The 18,076-nt window shown below is 23.7% G+C and overlaps 2 protein-coding genes across 9 annotated transcripts; both read left to right on the top strand.

Annotated features, from left to right (window-relative positions):
- Window positions 1–2,188: 2,188 nt before the first annotated feature.
- Window positions 2,189–6,748, top strand: LOC124429802 (D-aspartate oxidase). 2 transcript variants are annotated; one of them, XM_046975469.1, is made up of 7 exons: window positions 2,189–2,614; window positions 3,262–3,471; window positions 3,882–3,948; window positions 4,844–4,911; window positions 5,359–5,476; window positions 6,341–6,445; window positions 6,565–6,748. In XM_046975469.1, the coding sequence occupies exons 1-7, from the start codon at window positions 2,430–2,432 to the stop codon at window positions 6,682–6,684; spliced, it is 873 nt and encodes a 290-aa protein (XP_046831425.1). In that variant the 5' UTR covers window positions 2,189–2,429; the 3' UTR covers window positions 6,685–6,748. The 2 variants fall into 2 exon arrangements, with proteins under 2 accessions (XP_046831425.1, XP_046831423.1); XM_046975467.1 differs by having other exon boundaries at window positions 2,190–2,614; window positions 3,723–3,948.
- Window positions 6,711–16,458, top strand: LOC124429801 (tubulin polyglutamylase TTLL13P-like). 7 transcript variants are annotated; one of them, XM_046975462.1, is made up of 13 exons: window positions 6,711–6,749; window positions 7,443–7,955; window positions 8,519–8,648; window positions 10,284–10,365; window positions 11,298–11,588; window positions 11,901–12,057; window positions 12,412–12,512; window positions 12,738–12,881; window positions 13,120–13,345; window positions 13,528–13,709; window positions 14,075–14,315; window positions 15,451–15,600; window positions 15,984–16,458. In XM_046975462.1, the coding sequence occupies exons 3-13, from the start codon at window positions 8,639–8,641 to the stop codon at window positions 16,320–16,322; spliced, it is 1,923 nt and encodes a 640-aa protein (XP_046831418.1). In that variant the 5' UTR covers window positions 6,711–6,749; window positions 7,443–7,955; window positions 8,519–8,638; the 3' UTR covers window positions 16,323–16,458. The 7 variants fall into 7 exon arrangements, with proteins under 7 accessions (XP_046831418.1, XP_046831422.1, XP_046831420.1 ...); XM_046975466.1 differs by lacking the exon at window positions 8,519–8,648 and having other exon boundaries at window positions 7,443–7,594; window positions 15,984–16,457; XM_046975464.1 differs by lacking the exon at window positions 8,519–8,648 and having other exon boundaries at window positions 7,443–7,731; window positions 15,984–16,457.
- The last annotated feature ends 1,618 nt before the right edge of the window (window positions 16,459–18,076 follow it).

Here is an 18,076-nt window from a genome sequence, read left to right as displayed (position 1 = left end):
TTTTTTTTCTTTTTATTCCTTACCTCTTTCATCAACGAATCACAATGTTAAATTATAATTATGACAATTTTTTTGAATTTAATATCGTCGTTTCTTTGTCTTCTTTTTTTTTCATCTTTTTCTTTTATATATATATATATATATATATTTTTTTTTCTTTTTTTTTTTTTTTTCTTTACCTTTTCATAATAATTCCTTGATATTATCGATTGACATTATTTATTTTCAAATGAATAATTTTCTTTTTTTTTTTTTTTTTTTTTCTTCCCTTCCCGTCGTCTCCACTTTCCATTAGGAATAAGGATTAACATTTATAATTATATTCCTGATATTCCTGAGCTCTTAATGTTGTCACTTGCCACCCTTTATCAGCATTTCCGGGGCTATATTATGGCTAGAGCGATCGCATAAAGCGTAAACAAATATTCCGTATCTTAGATTCTCTTTGATAGAGTCCACTTCGTGTGGACGGTCATGACAGCATCGTCATCATTCAGTTTAACATCCGACACGGTCGAAAGTCGAGTAGGAAATTTTTTTCGATTGGAAAAAAATTCAACTTCGTTTTTTTGTTTTCTTTTCTTTATATATATATATGTGTGTGTGTGTGTGAAATTTTTTTTTTCTGTTAAGAATCTTCCTTATCTAAAAGTAAAAAAAAAAAAAAAAGTAAAAAAAAAAAAAATAGAAAAAAAAAGTACAAAAAAAAAAGAGAAGAAAAAAGAACAAAAATTCGTTGTAAGAGATAGAAAGAATTATTAGAAATTAATTCGTTAAAAATGAACAGTGGAATTAGTCGTTCATAGATCGAGATCGTGTGAACGTGTCGTTGCGACATATAAAATCGTGTTAGATTTTTTAGTTTGCAATTGTAAAAAAGAAAAAGGAAAAAAAAAAAAAAAAAAAAAAAAAAGGAAAGAAAGACTCAAAAAGGATTCTACGTTAAATTATTCACCGTGTTCGTTTCATGATCGATTCGATCGATCAAATGATCGACGATTATGTGATATAATATTATAACAATTTTACGTGTCACGCTGTCGATAAGCAGAGTATTAATTCTTTGTGATATTGATTTAAAAGTATTATGCTCTACTTATCGAATACGAGGCCACGAGAATATCGTCGAATTGGATTTGAAAATGTTTTTTTTCTTCTTTTTTTTTTTTTTGGAAATCGAAAGTCGAGCTTTCATTTATCTTTTATTTATATTATTTTGTTTTCTATTTTTTTTTTTTTTCTTCTTTTTTTTTTCTTTCTTTGTTTTCTTTGTGGGGGGGGGGCGAAGAGAATTTTGGACATTGTGCGTACTCGCCTTGACGATTCCCATATTTTTAGCATAATCCAGCCGTAACGATAAGAGGCATTATGCTTAGAATATGGAAAGTCGTAAATGTGCTGCAATCGTCGTTAATTAGAAAGAGATGGAACTGGACCATTAAAAATATACTGTTCGTTTATCTTTATCGTATTTACGTAAGTTGATTTGTCAATTTAATTTGTTGCATCGTTTTTTTTTCAATTAAATTCATTAATTTTTATACCAATAATTTTTATAATAATAACAATAATAATGATAATAATAATAATAATAATAATAATTTTAATAATAATAATAATTATTATAAATATTAATTCAATATATTATTATATTATTCAAATATAATTTACTATAAAAATATAAATAAATTATATATTAGAATATAATGTACCAAATATATATATAAATTAGTGATTTTGATAGGGAATATGTTCAATTAAAGAATTACAAAATAAATATAATAAATTTTTCATGAAATTTATCTTTAACATCTGTCTAATGTTTTTTTTTTTTTTTTTTTTTTTTTTTTTAAATGCATTATATGAATTAAATTCAAAGAAATGTCTTTAATTATTTCATAGAAATATTATTTATTAAAGAATTAAATAAATAAAGAAAATAAATCATTATTGAATATACGCAAAGTTATATCACAGTGTATAATTTTTTAAATTACAAATTCATTGATCGTGTTATATGTAAATAATCGAAATGATATAGGAGATGATGATGAATAATTAAATGAAAAAAAAAAAAAAAAACAAAAAAGAAAGAAAAAAAAGAAGATAAAAAAATGATAAAAAGGAAAAGAAAAAAAAAAACAGTAAAAGATAACTTATGATAAGTCGTCGTATTATATTTATATAGTTATCAATTTGACATTAAACGTCAGTGATCGTACGAACTTCGTTTAACGCGAACAATAATTTGTCACGATCGTCGTTTTTGTTGGAATTATTATTCACACAATAATTTCGTCAAAATCAATTGATCCGATTATCGATTGGCCCACCATAATATTGTTACGTGAGAAAGGAAAAAGGAAGAGAATATTTTTTGTTTTCCTGTTAAATTAAAAGAAAAAGAAAAGAAGAAGAAAAAAGAAAATATGCGCGTAGCAATCGTTGGAGCAGGTGTTATCGGTATGACCAGTGGATTGGCGTTGAAAAAAAATTTTCCGGAATATCAGGTGACCATTTTTTCGACAGTGTTTACGCCAAACACAACAGGCGATGGCAGTGCCGGCCTTTGGACACCATTTTTACTTGGCGACACCCCCCAAGAAAATATTTTGTAAGATTTAATTTTTACCCTTTTCTTTTCTTTTCTCTCTTTTTTTTTTTTTTCTTTCTTTTTTTTTCCCTTCATTTTTTTTCAGTCTCTTCATTTATCTCAACATACTTGTTATATATATATATATATATCATTAATATCAATATTCGCAAATATTTTCATTGAAGCACTGATAATTATCGTATCAATCGTTTTTAATAGAGATTCGATTAATATTGTCTATCTTACATCATATCGGAAATATTTGATTAAAAAGTCATTAAATAATATTGTATCAATAAATAGCGATCATATTACGTTATTGATCGTAATATTATTTCGCTATTTATTATTTTCACTTTTTGAACGTCGTAATTTCTTTTTTTTTTTTTTTTTATTTTCTTTCTTTCTTTATTTTTCTTTTTTTTCTTTTTACGATTACAAAATCATTCGATAAGATAAGAAAAGTAAGGACAGAGAATATGTAAAAAGAAAAAGAAAAAAATTTATCTGAATACTTTGTAACCTGCGAGACTCACGATAATGATTTCTTCTTTATACATATATATATATATATACTTTTTTTTTTCTTTTAATTTTTTTTTTTTCTTTCTTTCAAAAATCTCTGTGTCTACGAATTTACTTTTTTTTTTTTTTTTTTTTTTTAGAAGATGGTCAGAAAGGACGCTACGTTTGTTCGAAAAATTTTGGAAATTTGGCCTGGCCAAGGAAACTGGTCTATGCCTTTTGCCGATAACTTATGTAACCAGTGAAAACCATACAAATAAAATGCCATGGATTAAATTAGTTTATGGTGCTCATTCATTAACCTTGGACGAATTAAAAAAATTAAACGAGGAACATAAAAGCAATTATGTGTAAGTAAATGCGTTACGTGTATAATATAAGAAAAAAAAAAATTATATACATATAGAGAGAGAGAGAGAGAGAGAGAACTCGTTAATTAATTTCAATGAAAGGAAAAGAAACGAAAACTTGTATTTTATTAACGTAAATTAAAAAGAAAAAGTAAAATAGAGAAAAATAAAAAAGTTTCTAATATTTTTCTGCTTTTTTTTTCTTTTTCATTTTTTTTTTTTTTTTTTTTTTTTTTTTTTTTTTATTATAGAAATGGTTGGCATTTCGTGACGTACACCTGCGAACCAAGTAGTTTCTTACCTTGGCTAACGAATAAATTTATCGCATTGGGTGGCAAATTGAAAAGAAGAACGATTCGTGACTTAAGTGAATTGATTGACGATGGTTATGAAATTGTTATCAATTGCAGTGGTCTTGGAGCACGAGAACTCGTCAATGACGACACTGTCACAGCTGTGAGAGGTCAAGTTACTAGGGTAAATACATATTTCTAACACATACATATGTATATATACATGTATATATATATATATATATATTATACACATACACACAATGAGTTTTATGTATATATACATATACATAATACTTGTATACACACATATATATATATATATATATATATATATATATATATATATGTAAATATAAAACCTTGTGCATTATAATGTGTGTGGCTGTATGCGTGTATGTGTGTGTATTATAATAAATATATATATTAGGTTGGAAACTATGAAACGGGGGTTTTTTGTTTAGTTTGTGTTTATAATTTTCCCATTTCATAGTTTCCAACCTAATACGTATACATTTATCAGGTTGGAAACTATGAAACGGGCGTTGAATGAAAATAAATAACTAAACAAAAACGCCCGTTTCATAGTTTCCAACCTAATATATATATATATATATATATATATATATATAAAGGGTGTGCTAAAAGTTTTTAGAAAGGCTAAAAATTTCTAAAAGATATAAAAAATCGTAAAGTTCGTAAAACTACAATATTAACTATAAAGAAGAGCAAACAAGTATTGAAAAAGAATAACTGATATTTTATATCGTTGAAAAACTTTTGGCCCATCCTGTATATATACCCTAACAAAAACTTAACGTAATGATATCACGCTTTGAAATATGATATATATAATGTATAAGTCTTTGTATGTATTTGTTTATCTGTTATCTCTCTCTCTCTCTCTCTCTCTCTCTCTCTCTCTCTCTCTCTCTCTCTCTCTCTCTCTCTATCTCTATCTCTATCTCTATCTCTTTTTCTTTCTTTTTGTCATTAATTCCTTTTTTTAATATATAATTTTTGTTACATTAATTTTCTTAATTTTTCTTTTTCTCCATTTTTTATACTCTTTTTTTAAGGTAAAAGCACCCTGGGTCCTGCATTGTTTCGTGGTGGACGATGACAATTGCAATTACGTTATACCAAAGTAAAGAAAAAAATGTTATAAACAAACTTCATTTAAAAAAAAAAAAAATGATCTCTCAATAATCTAATAATATTTTCTAAGATCAATTCATTTCTATATTTTTAAATTTACAATTTATATTTATTTCTTTTCATCATCATCATCATCATCATCATCATCATCATCATCATCATCATCATCATCATCATCATCATCATCATCATCATTATTATTATTATTATTATTATTATTATTATTATTATTATTATAAATTACTATTATATATTGTTTTATTGATGAACAATATAATGAAAAGAACAAAATAGGAAATATTTAAATACTTATATTACAAAAGTAAATTAGAAATTTCTAATACGAGTAATAAACCGGCTTATATTTCAAATTGTCTCTGTTCAGTATATAATTTATTTTATTTATTTATTTATTTATTTATTTATTTATCTTTAGTACAAACAACGTCATCTTAGGCGGTACTCATCAAGAAGGGGATTACGATCTTTGTGTGCGAGAGAAGGACACAAAATTCATTCACGAAGGATGTCATCGTATTCTTCCATCATTAAAGGTAACATAAAAGAGATATATATTTAGTTTAGCCAAAAGATTCTTATAGATCATATTAAAAATCAATGATGTACTCCTTTATTGAGGCTCTTTAGGCTCTCATAATTAATATTTTAATAGTTCATTGTAAAGTTTTACGATTTGAAAAAAAAAAGAAAAAAAAAATTGATCCAACGAGTCTCGAAAAAGAACAATCGATATTTAAAATATCACGTGTAAACTTTGGATTCATCTAATAATTTTTTCCATACCTAGTAACAATTGTAGGGCCCATCTAGTAATTTTTGACTCGTCTAGTAACTATGTTTGGGTCCATCTAGTAATTTTTGACCGATCTGAGAATGTTTGATCCGTATAGTGATTTTTGACATATCTACTGACAATTGTAGGGCCCATCTAGTAATTTTTGACTCGTCTAGTAACTATGTTTGGGTCCATCTAGTAATTGTTGACCGATCTGAGAATGTTTGATCCGTATAGTGATTTTTGACATATCTACTGACAATTGTAGGGCCCATTTAATAATTTTTGATCGACCTGAGAATGTTTGATCCGTCTAGTGATTTTTGACATATCTAGTAACTATGTTTGGACCCATCTAGTAATTTTTGACCGACCTGAGAATGTTTGATCCGTCAAGTGATTTTTGATATATCTAGTAACAATTGTAGGGCCCATCTAGTAATTTTTGATCGACCTGAGAATGTTTGATTCGTCTAGTGATTTTTTTTAATAATACACCTAAGAATTTGTTTGGTTAATCTAGTAATTTTTGTCTATAAATAATTATATAATAATAATCATTGACAAATGTTTAATTTTAATATGATAAATAAAAAGAAGGAAAAATGATTTTATTATACAGAAAGCTGAAATATTAAGATCATGGGTCGGCCTAAGACCTGTAAGATCAAAAGTTCGTTTGGAAACGGAAATTTTGGAATCTAAAAGAAATGGTAAAAAGTGTCACGTGAGTATGATCCGAAATATCGCAGTAATTTTTTTTCTGTTTTCTTCTTTTTTTTTTTTTTTTTTGTTATTCTTTTTCTCCTTTATACGCACACATCCTAATCGATTTCGTTGATACAGGTTATACATAATTACGGTCACGGTGGTGCTGGTCTTACTTTGAGTTGGGGATGTGCATTGGACGTTGTTGATATTGTTCGAAGTATCGATCAAAATGAAAGAAAACATTCGAAATTATAATTTCATTAAAAAAAAAAAAAAAAATAAATAAATAAATAAATATAATCTCGTAGAACGATCATAAGGTATGGAATTTTTTTTATTAATTTTATAAAGAAACTTTTACATGTAAATGAAAATATTAATTGTACTGATCCATGTTATATATAATGAATTAAAATAAATAATACGTAAACGAAACGAAACACATTCTCACAATTGTTATTTCGATTAAAAATATAATTTAATCGTAAGAAGGATTTATCTCATGACAATTATTTATTACACGAAGAAAGTTTCTTTTTATTTTTTTTTTTTTGACTATTTATATTTACAATTTCTTATTATTCTTATCTAATAGAAATAATTTATATAATAAAAAAAAAAAAAATTAAAACGTTTGATTTAATTTTGTAATAATTACGAAATTAAAACAAATAGTAAAGAAAAAAAAAAAAAAAGAAAAAAAGAAAAAAAAAAACAAAATCTAAATGAAACCAAAATTTCCAATTTTGTAACTTCTTTTGTTATTAATCAAAAGAATAAAATAAAAACAAACAAAAAAAAAGAAAAAAGGAAAAAGAAAAGAAAACGATCCTAAATCGTTTGAATTATTTTCATTAGAAAAATGTATAGAAAAAATTGTCAATCTTACGAACAATTACGAACATTGATTAATTAATTAAAACGAACAATATTGAATTTTAATTGACTGTAAATAAATAAATAAATAAATAAATAAATAAATGATTTGATCGTTGATAGAATTTTGTTATTAGAATAATTATGGAAAAAGGAAGAAAGAAGAATTTTCAATGTTACGAATAAACAGAATAACGAATAGCATACGAAGTAATTAAACGAGAATCATAATTAAAGAAATACACGAAGGTGGTAAATCGAAGAAAGGGTAGTTACTATAAGTTCAAAGGTACGTCGACCTATTTATGGTTTCGTGCACGTTCGTATACTAGACTGCAGAAATTCTAAATACGTCCGCAACAATCTAATTGAAGCTAAACAAGCTATATGGAAATAGCTCTCGCACACACAATACCGCAGTGCACGGTAATATCTCGAAAAGATCGGACACGTTCCAATTGTCTCCCATTAAATTACAAAATAATAATTCTCCGATATAAGTGCGTCGACAATTATCACGTAGTGGTCTAATCGAAAAGCGAGAAAGAAAAAAAGAAAAGAATAGAAAAAAAAAAAAAAAGAAAAAAAAACAGAAACAGAAAAAAGAAAGATCGATCAATTTACAATCATCCTTGAAGTATTTATTTAACGTAATTTTTTTTATTTATTATTTATTTATTTATTTACTCATTTATTTATTTTCTGTTCTTATTTTTCTCTGTTTTTTCTCTTTTTCTCTTTTTTTTCTGCTTTTTTTTTTTTTTTTTTTTTTTTTTTTTTTTTTTTTTTTGTTAAATGAATATAATTCTTCATTTCTATTTCATCGAAATTGTAAAGAAAGTTTTTCGTGCGAAATGAATTGTTCTTTTTTGTTTCTGTCTTTTTTTTATTAATTAAGACGGATCCCATAAAATCGATCGTAATTTAATTATTCTGAAAATTATATAGAGTGTATACACACACAAATGTAAAAATATTAATTATATAATTGAATATATAAAGAAATGAAAAAAAAAAAAAAAAAAAAAAAAAAATTCTATTTCATATTCTGTAATCAGATTTGTGCATATCGATCGATAAAATTTTCTGTTTAATTGCTTTATTTCTTATTTACATATACATATATATATATATATATATATATATATATATATATATATATATGTATTTATATTTATATATTTTATGTAAAATGTTTATGTATTGCAATAAGAAAGAACAATTGAGATTAAAAAATACATAATTGATAAGAATTATTAGTAAAAAAGATAATAACAAGTGTCTAAGTTATAATCATCTGTTAAAACAAATAAACACATTGGGTGACCCATCTATGACACACGGTATGAAAAAATTATAAATATATAAATAAATATATACGTGCGTATGTGCGTGCGTGTGTGTGTGTGTGTGTGTGTGTATGTGTATATATATATACACACGTATAAGAATTAAATAAATTGTTCGTTTCTTTTGTTTTCTATTCAGATTAAAAAAATTCTTCCAATTTTTTTTCATTCCACAAAACTTTTCTCTATCATCGATTTCAATCAAAATCTAAAAGTTTTCATTAAATCGAAAGTAAACAAATACGATATTATCGTATTTTAATTTTTAACTTACAGAAACATCTGCAATATTTTTTTTTTATTTTTTTCTTTTTTTTTCTTTCTTTTTTTATTCTCTTTAATCGAAACGATTTCTCATTATAATTAAATAAATAATCTTACATCTTTTTCTTTTAGTTCTTTATTTATTTATTTCTTTTCCTTTTTTGTTTCTTTTTGTTTTTTTTTTTTTTTTTTTTTTTTTTTAGAATCACATTTTGGAAAACGTTTACTTACAATTTTTCAAAATAAGTTTTTTTGTTTAAGCGAATGAACTAAATTCATACGAATAAGAAAAAAATCGAGAAGACAAATGAACGCGACAATCGATTAGGTATCGATTAGGTATACAGATACATTTTATATATACTTTATATATACATACATACATACATATGTATATATATATATATATACAGACACATACTTTATAAAATTGTGCTCGTGTCTCGTGTGACAGAATAATGATAAACCGAACATCTTCCTTTCGTTCACCTTTCTTTATAACCTATTAACGCGAATATTATCCGAACACGTTTGCCTTAAATCGTAAATTATAATTTCGTAATTGCAAGAAAAGGAAAAAAAAAGAAAGAAAAAAAATAGAAGAAAAGGAAAGAGAGAGAGAGAGAGAGAGAGAGAGAGAGAGAGAAAGAGAGAGAAGAAAAAAACAACAAAGAAAAACCACTATACAATTTAAAAAGAAAAAAAAAAAAAAAAGAAACAAAAATAATAACAAAAAATTTCGAAAGTGATCACGATGACGAAAAAATGCGAGAACTCTTCTATATGAATATTAAAGGATAATAAATTAATATTTCAAAGTAATGTACGAGACAACAAACGGACAGAAGTAATGATAAGTTATTTGTCATGAGTATCCTTGAAAGTATCAATAAACATAATATTACGATAGTGAACGAGCCCAAGAATATTCGTCCCAATACTTTTTCAAGAATTTTACGTGAAATTGATTACGAGGAATTAGGCGAATCGACTTTTAATAACAATTATTCTGAAACTGTTTTTCATGGTCGTTTGAAAAATCGTACGATAGAAAATGAAAAAGGTACACACACACACACATATATATATGAATATGTATATTGAAAAAAAGAATATATATATATATATTATTTTTAGTTAAATTTTATATATATATATATACATATATATATATATATATATATATATATATATATATATATATATACATTTATACATTAACTTATATGATATAATAATTTTAAATAATAATTCAATATAACAATATTACCATATTATACAAAATTACTATATGTATATATATAAATAGACATGAATTTATTAAATTATGTCTGTTCTTGTTGATAAATTTTTTATTGTTGACAGTTATCTTATGTGCTGAAAGTGACACCGAATCGAGGAAGACTAATCCTGAAAATTCAAAAACGAAAAAGAAAAAGAAACGAAGGTGACATTTATATGTATATAGTAAACATATATACATATACGTGTATAAATATACACAGGCACATTTGCTGTACATTTTATATATATATATATATATATATATATATATATATATATATATAAAAGATTGATTTATATATAAATATAAGAATTTAAAAGTTTATTAAATTGAAATATAATAAAAAATATTGATTATTTATGAATCAATAAATTAAATCTCAATATAATATTATTCATATAATATTACACAAATTTTTATTACGCAAAATTATTTTCAGATCGATTCATAGATTAATAAATTATAATATCGTTATATTAAAAATCTAATATAAAAAATTAAATAATAAGATATACAATAAATCGATATAATCGAGAAAATAATATAAATATATAACATATATATTGTAATTATTTTATTTCATTTACATTTATATTTATTATTTAATTTTCAATTATTATCGTTTTATTGTAATTCTAATACAATTGACAATACATATAATATAATTGACAATTTTAGATATAATAAAAAAAAATACATACATAAGTATAAACAAGATCTCTCTCTCTCTCTCTCTCTTTCTCTTTCTCTTTTTTTTTTTTGATTATAAATTATAATTCTCCTTTTTTTTAATCTTAATTAAAAAATAATATTACAATTTATGAATCGATCAAGCATATGCATGTATATGAATAATAATTAAAAACCCCGATATGACTATAACGAAATATTTAAATATTTATTAATTATAATAAATAAATATTAATATAATTAATAATTACTATAATTTATAAAATTAATAAATATCAGATATAGTAATATTTATTAATATATAATTTCAATGTTACATGATTAACAATTGTTTGATCGAGAACTAATGGATCTTTTTTTTTTTCTCTTTTTTCTTTTTTTTTTCTTTTTGTTTGCTTCGATAGATACTTAACTATTTGCACAAGTAATTGCAAATACGAAGTAGTTAGACGCGTAGCAGCACGATTTGGTATGAAGGAAGTGACAGAAGACAGTAGTTGGAATCTTTATTGGACCGATCTCAGTATCAGTATTGAACGTGCTAAGGATATGAAAAGATATCAAAAGGTCAATCATTTTCCTGGTATGACGGAAATATGTCGTAAGGATTTACTTGCCAGAAATCTTAATCGCATGTTGAAACTCTTTCCGAAGGATTATAATTTTTTTCCTAAAACTTGGTGCTTTCCTGCTGAGTAAGTTGAAAAAGAATTAAAAAGAGAAAGGAACAAAAAAAAAAAAAAAAATAATAATAATAATAATAATAATAATAATAAAATAAAAAAAAAAATAAAAAATAAAGAAATAAATAAAAAAGAATAAAGGGAAAAAAGAAAGTTATCTTCTTTTTCTTTCTCTTTTCTTTTCTTTTCTTTTTCTAATTTATGAAATAAAAATATACAGACGAAAAGGAAAACTGACGTTATCTTGTTTTTAATTTTCTCATCTTTTTTTTTTCTAATTCTTTTTCTTTTTTTTTTTCTTTCTTTATGTTTTTAATTTCATAGCCATGGCGATGCCATTGCCTATTCGAAAATACGTCGGGCAAAGACATATATAATTAAACCGGATACTGGTTGTCAAGGACGTGGAATTTACTTGACCAAAAATTTAAAGGACATTAAACCAAGCGAACGCATGATCTGCCAAGTCTACATTTCCAAGGTAATTCACTAACATATATATGTATATATATATATATAATAATTAAAATGAAGACATTTTAAGTAATAAACATAAATAGAAAATATTTAAATCAAATAAACGTGATATTAAATTAATACAATTCAATTGAAATAATATTTCGATTAAAATGAAATGAAAAAAAAAAAAAGAAGAAAAGAAAAAAATTATTATATTTCATATCGTATAAAAAGTAAAGGTGCCCAGAGAAAAGAAAAAAGGAAAAAAAAAAGAAAAAGGGGGCAAAAAAAGAAAATAAAGAAAAAATAGAAAAAAAAAAAGTAAAAACACAAAAGAAAAAAAAAAAAAAAAGAAAAATGATCTATTATATTACAGCCATATTTGATAGACGGATATAAATTCGATTTACGTATCTATACATTGATAACATCATGCGATCCTCTTCGAATATATGTTTACAATGATGGTCTGGCAAGGTAATTATATATCAATCAAATATATATAAAATATATAAAATATATATATATATAATAATAACAAATATAATATATATATAATATAGATATATAATAAAAAAATATATTATATATATATAATATAAAAATGTATGTACAGAGTGGATCGATTATATATATATATATATATATATTAAAATATATTAAAATATATAAATATAAAACCTGAAGATTTTTTTTCGTTAGATTTGCTACGAGTAGATACAAGGAACCAACAGGTCACAATACATCAAACGTTTTTATGCACTTAACTAATTATGCTGTTAACAAACACAGCCGTATGTACATTGTTGACGAAGAGATAGGTAGCAAAAGGTCAATAATCATATCGTAAGATTAATAAAATAATCATTAAAATAATATTCTAATATTAAATAAAAAGAAATAAATAAATAATCGTAAGAATAATAAAATAATGAAACAAATGATTTTATTATTTTACAAATCGAATTTATATATATATATATATATATATATATATATATATATATAATTTCAATTTATTTATTTATGATTATTACGATATTTACGATATATAATATAAATTTTTATTCGATCAATTATTTAGAAAGATCTCGACTTTGTTGAAATGGTTAAGAGTTAATAATATCAACGTTGACGAACTATGGAATAAAATTGATGAGATTATTATAAAAACTATATTAGCAGCTCAACCTGTTTTAAAACATAGTTATCGTACGTGTTTTTCAACACACGATAGAACAAACGCCTGCTTCGAACTTTTAGGATTCGACATTTTACTCGATTGGAAATTAAGACCATACCTATTGGAAGTTAGTAAATAACAATGTGAATTAATTAATTTAAATCAATCGATTAATTATTTATATTATTGTAATGTTTTATTTTTCTCTACCAACCCCTCTCTTTTTTCTCTACCAACCCCTCTCTTTTTTCTCTTTTTTTTTTTTATTTTTTTTTTAATTTTTATTTTTTGTTTTTTTTTTATAAACAGGTCAATCATTCGCCGAGTTTTCATACGGACGCACAAATCGACAAGGACGTTAAGGAGTCACTTTTGAACGACACCTTCGAAATGTTGAATCTTCAACAGTGCGACAAAAAGAAGATCATAGAGGAGGATAGAAGACGCGTTAGGGATAGATTGCTTCAAGGTGTGATCTTGAAAGATTTTAGGTGAGAAAGAGAGAGAGAGAGAGAGAGAGAGAGAGAAAAAGATGAAGAAAAGAAAAAAAGAAAAGAAAAGAAAAGAACAGAAAAAAGAAAGAAAAATAAGAGAATTCTTAAACCATAATTTATTTGTTCCTTTGTTCTTTTTTTCTTTTCTTTAATCATCCCAATTATTTGCATAATTAATTATATTGTTTTTAATGTCGCATCGATCGATCGGTTTGTGATTATCAGCGACATAAGATCATAGTTCATAGTTCGTTATATTAATATTAGGCTCTACGATAATTTCTTTTTCTTCTTCTTCTTCTTCTTCTTCTTCTTTTTTTCTCCTTTTTTTTCTTTTCTTTTTTTTTTGTCTTCTGTTTCAGTTCGAACAACGATAATACGATGATCGGTTTATTGAAGTCAGAAAAAAACGAACAGGATTATATAGAGAGACAATTTAAATGGGAGGATGATCATGTCGGTAATTTTCGTCGAATATATCCGTCCATTGGCGACGATAAATATCAACAATTTTTTAAACAAAATGGCACAACAGTGTTCCAAGAGACCGCGGCTTCACGTGCACGCGAGGAAGCATCTAAGGTTCATAAAGAGGAGAACGAAGTTAGTATTGCAAAAGGGGGAAACAAAAAAAAATTCATTTTCATTCTTTTATATTCATTTGGTTTTTTTTTTTTTTTTTCTTATGAAAAATTGTTCATCAAATTTAATTTTTTTATAAAAATCTGTTGATTGAATTTAATTTTTTTATAAAAAATTGTTGATTGAATTTAATTTTTTTATAAAAAAACTGTTGATTGAATTTAATTTTTTTATAAAAAATTGTTGATTGAATTTAATTTTATTTATAAAAAATTGTCCATCAAATTTATTTTTTTTTATAAAAAATTGTTGATTGAATTTAATTTTTTTTATAAAAAATTGTCCATCAAATTTAATTTTTTTTATAAAAAATTGTTGATTGAATTTAATTTTTTTTATAAAAAATTGTCCATCAAATTTATTTTTTTTTATAAAAAATTGTCTATAAAATTGTATTTTCTTGTTTTTCTAAAAAGTTATTTATTAAATTAAATTCTTTATAAAACTTTTTATTGAATTAAATTTTTTATGAAAATAGTTTTTATTATTAAACTTTTTATAAAAAATCGTTATACTGAATTAAATTTTCTTGTAAAAATTTTTATTGAATTAAACTTTTTATAAAAAATAGTTTACTAAATTAAATTTCTCATAAAAATTTTTATTGCATTGAATTCTTCAACAAACATTAATTATTAAATCAAATTTCTTATAAAAAAAAATTACAAATTAAATTTCAAATTTAATTTTCATCAAATTAAATATTTTAATAAAAGTATTGTCCATTAAATTTAACTCTTTATAAAATAAAATTGTTCGTTAAATAAAGCTTACTATAAAAGAATTGTTTATTATAAATTAAATTCTTTAAAAGAAAAATTTTTCATTTAACTTACCACAAAATTTATTTTATCAAATAAACGTGATTATCGTTTATTTGTTATAAAGTACAAATAATACGAAATAATAATAAATAATTAAACGTCGATTGAAATTATTTTTTCATTTTTCTTTTTTTGTTCTGTTTTTTTTTTTTTTTCTTCTTTCCTTATCGTTGTCGTCGTTGTCGTTGTCATTGTTAGATCGTCATAATCAATGAAATATATTCAAGCGATCGTAGTTCTATATATTATATATTTTTTGTTCTCTCTTTTAGATTAAAATAAAAGAACAGGAGAATAAAAGGACCAATGGCAAGTCGTACGAACAGAAACCAATTCCAGAAAGTCCGAATGTCCGACAAAAAAATAATAACAATAAACGTTTGGAAAATAAATCTTTCACATATTTCAAAAATATTATACCGGTAAGAGATTAATAATGATACTTATTAGATTGGAAATTATAAAACGGGCGTTTAATGGAAATAAAAAAAAAAAAACTAAACAAAAACGCTCATTTCATAGTGTCCAACCATGATACTTATACATTAGGTTGGAAACTATGAAACTGGCGTTGAATGAAAATAAAAAAGAAACTAAACAAAAACGCCCATTTCATAGTTTTCAATCCTGATACTTATACATTAGGTTGGAAACTATGAAACGGGCGTTGAATGAAAATAAATAACTAAACAAAAACGCCCGTTTCATAGTTTCCAACCTAATACATATATATTTTCGTTTTATTATTATTATTATTATTATTATTATTATTATTATTATCGATCATTTTAAATTTATAAAATAGCAAAGGCCATTGCCAAAAAATTCGAACAAAGTATTGTCCTCATTTGAACCAGAGATAATATCAGAATCCGAGGAAAGAGAAAGGATAACTGCATTGGCCCAACGTGATTTTCTTTTACGAAGTTATGGCATATTAGAACAGATTTATATGGCCATGAAACAGAACGGTACGCTTAGGGACAAGGACGTCAAAAAATATGGCGTATATGGAAGATTGGCATTGAAAAATGAAAAAAATTTATTCCCTCAAAAAGTTCATCGTTCGGCTTGTCAAGAGGCAATGTTAAATCATCATAATCATCATAATTGTCATGAACGTCGATTGAATCATTGTTCGTAACGATTTCGTCCAAACGAATAATGGAAAAAAATAAATAAATAAATAAATAAATAAATAAAAGGAATGAAAAAGAGAGAAAAAAGAAAAAAAAGAAGAAGACTAAAATAATAATTAATTAATTGATTCATTGATTGATTGATTGATTAATAAAAAGAAAGAAAACATCGACAACTCATCAAATTGTTATTTAATAATAATAACGATTATTATTATTATTATTAGTACTATTATTACTATTATTATTATTATTATTATTATTATTATCGTTACTTTAAATTTATTCTTGAGAAATCAAAGAGAGAGAGAGAGAGAGAGAGAGAGAGAGAGAGAGAGAGAGAGATAGGGAGTAAGATAGAAAAAGAGAGAGCTTTTAAATATTTCCATTAATAAGCAACAAGGTCACTTATTTATTCAAAATTTTATGAAAAATTTTTTTACGAAAAAAAACCAGATAAACTTTTTCACGTACGCGATCAATATTATGTATAAAATTATACACACACACACACACATATATATATATATATAACAAAAACGAAAATATAATATATGTAAAAATTTTAAAGATATATATATATATATATATATATATATATATATATATATATATATTATTAAAAGTAAACATTAAATTGTTAATAAATTTTCCTATCAATTATTTACATTAATTACAAATTGATTACATAGTCGATGAACTTAATAATATTATATATATATATATATATATATATATATATATATAACTTTCTCTTTTCTCTATCTCTATATTGTTTCATAATTTCAATAGAGAAAGATAAAACACTGAAAAGAGAGCGTTTAGACAAAAAGAGAGTGTTTTAGACAAAATTAAACGAGGTACGAGTTGTATCTTTTTCATTTAGGTATCATATATGTATATAAATATGTACAATAAAAGTATGGCAATACATGTACAAGATTTAATCATTTACCCTAAAATTCTTTCATTTTGTTTTTTTTTTTCTTTTTTCATTTCGTCCCGTTCTGTTTAGTATTCTTTTATTCCATTATTAAAAATTATATGTATATATAATTTTATGTATTAAATTGTATGTATATATATATATATACATACATATATATAGTAAGTACTAGTTAAGTATGTATAGGCACATACGTACGCCAATCTATATATGTATATAAGAGTGTGCGTGTGTATATATATATATGTGTGGTTGTGTGTAATATTTATAACAATTTTAATTGCTGATATATATATATATATATATATATATATATATATATATATATATTCTTCTACATTCACATGATAAAAAATAAAATATGAACAATTTGTCGTGTGTGTCTCATGAAAGATAGTAATTGTTTTATTCATTTCCATACTCTCATTTTTTATTATTTATTTATTTTTTATTTTTTCTTTTATATATATATATATATATTTATTTATTTATTTATTTATATATATATATATAATAAAAATTAATATTTGTGATTTGTTAACATTTATAAAAGGAGAACAGAATACAATCGTACAATTCAAAAAAAATCATATTTATAATAAAAACAACACACAATGGCCGTCAACTTAAATCTATAACCATATAGACGTATACAATAATCGTGTTGTTTATTAAAATAAGATCATAATTATTTCGTGATTTCTTTTTTTTAAATATTACTGATGTCTCACAAAAAAAAGAAAAAAAAGGAAACAAAGAAAGTAAAATAAATGAAAAGAAATTCTTACGTAAATAATCGTAAATATTTTTCTT

The sequence above is a fragment of the Vespa crabro genome, chromosome 16 (genome assembly GCF_910589235.1).
Source record: "Vespa crabro chromosome 16, iyVesCrab1.2, whole genome shotgun sequence".
Lineage (NCBI taxonomy): Eukaryota > Metazoa > Arthropoda > Insecta > Hymenoptera > Vespidae > Vespa > Vespa crabro.
Note: the sequence above shows the minus strand (reverse complement) of the source record. Positions and strands in the feature narration are given on the sequence as shown.

What these genes read in the sequence shown, in the direction of transcription:
- LOC124429802 (XM_046975467.1), top strand. Translation starts at nt 2,430, where the DNA reads ATGCGCGTAGCAATCGTTGGAGCAGGTGTTATCGGTATGACCAGTGGA. An exon ending in ACCCCCCAAGAAAATATTTT is followed by an intron (nt 2,615 to 3,261) that starts GTAAGATTTAAT and finishes TTTTTTTTTTAG; the next exon opens with AAGATGGTCAGAAAGGACGC. An exon ending in GAACATAAAAGCAATTATGT is followed by an intron (nt 3,472 to 3,722) that starts GTAAGTAAATGC and finishes TTTTTATTATAG; the next exon opens with AAATGGTTGGCATTTCGTGA.
- LOC124429801 (XM_046975460.1), top strand. Translation starts at nt 9,786, where the DNA reads ATGAGTATCCTTGAAAGTATCAATAAACATAATATTACGATAGTGAAC. An exon ending in GTGATCTTGAAAGATTTTAG is followed by an intron (nt 13,710 to 14,074) that starts GTGAGAAAGAGA and finishes CTTCTGTTTCAG; the next exon opens with TTCGAACAACGATAATACGA. An exon ending in ATTTCAAAAATATTATACCG is followed by an intron (nt 15,601 to 15,983) that starts GTAAGAGATTAA and finishes TTTATAAAATAG; the next exon opens with CAAAGGCCATTGCCAAAAAA.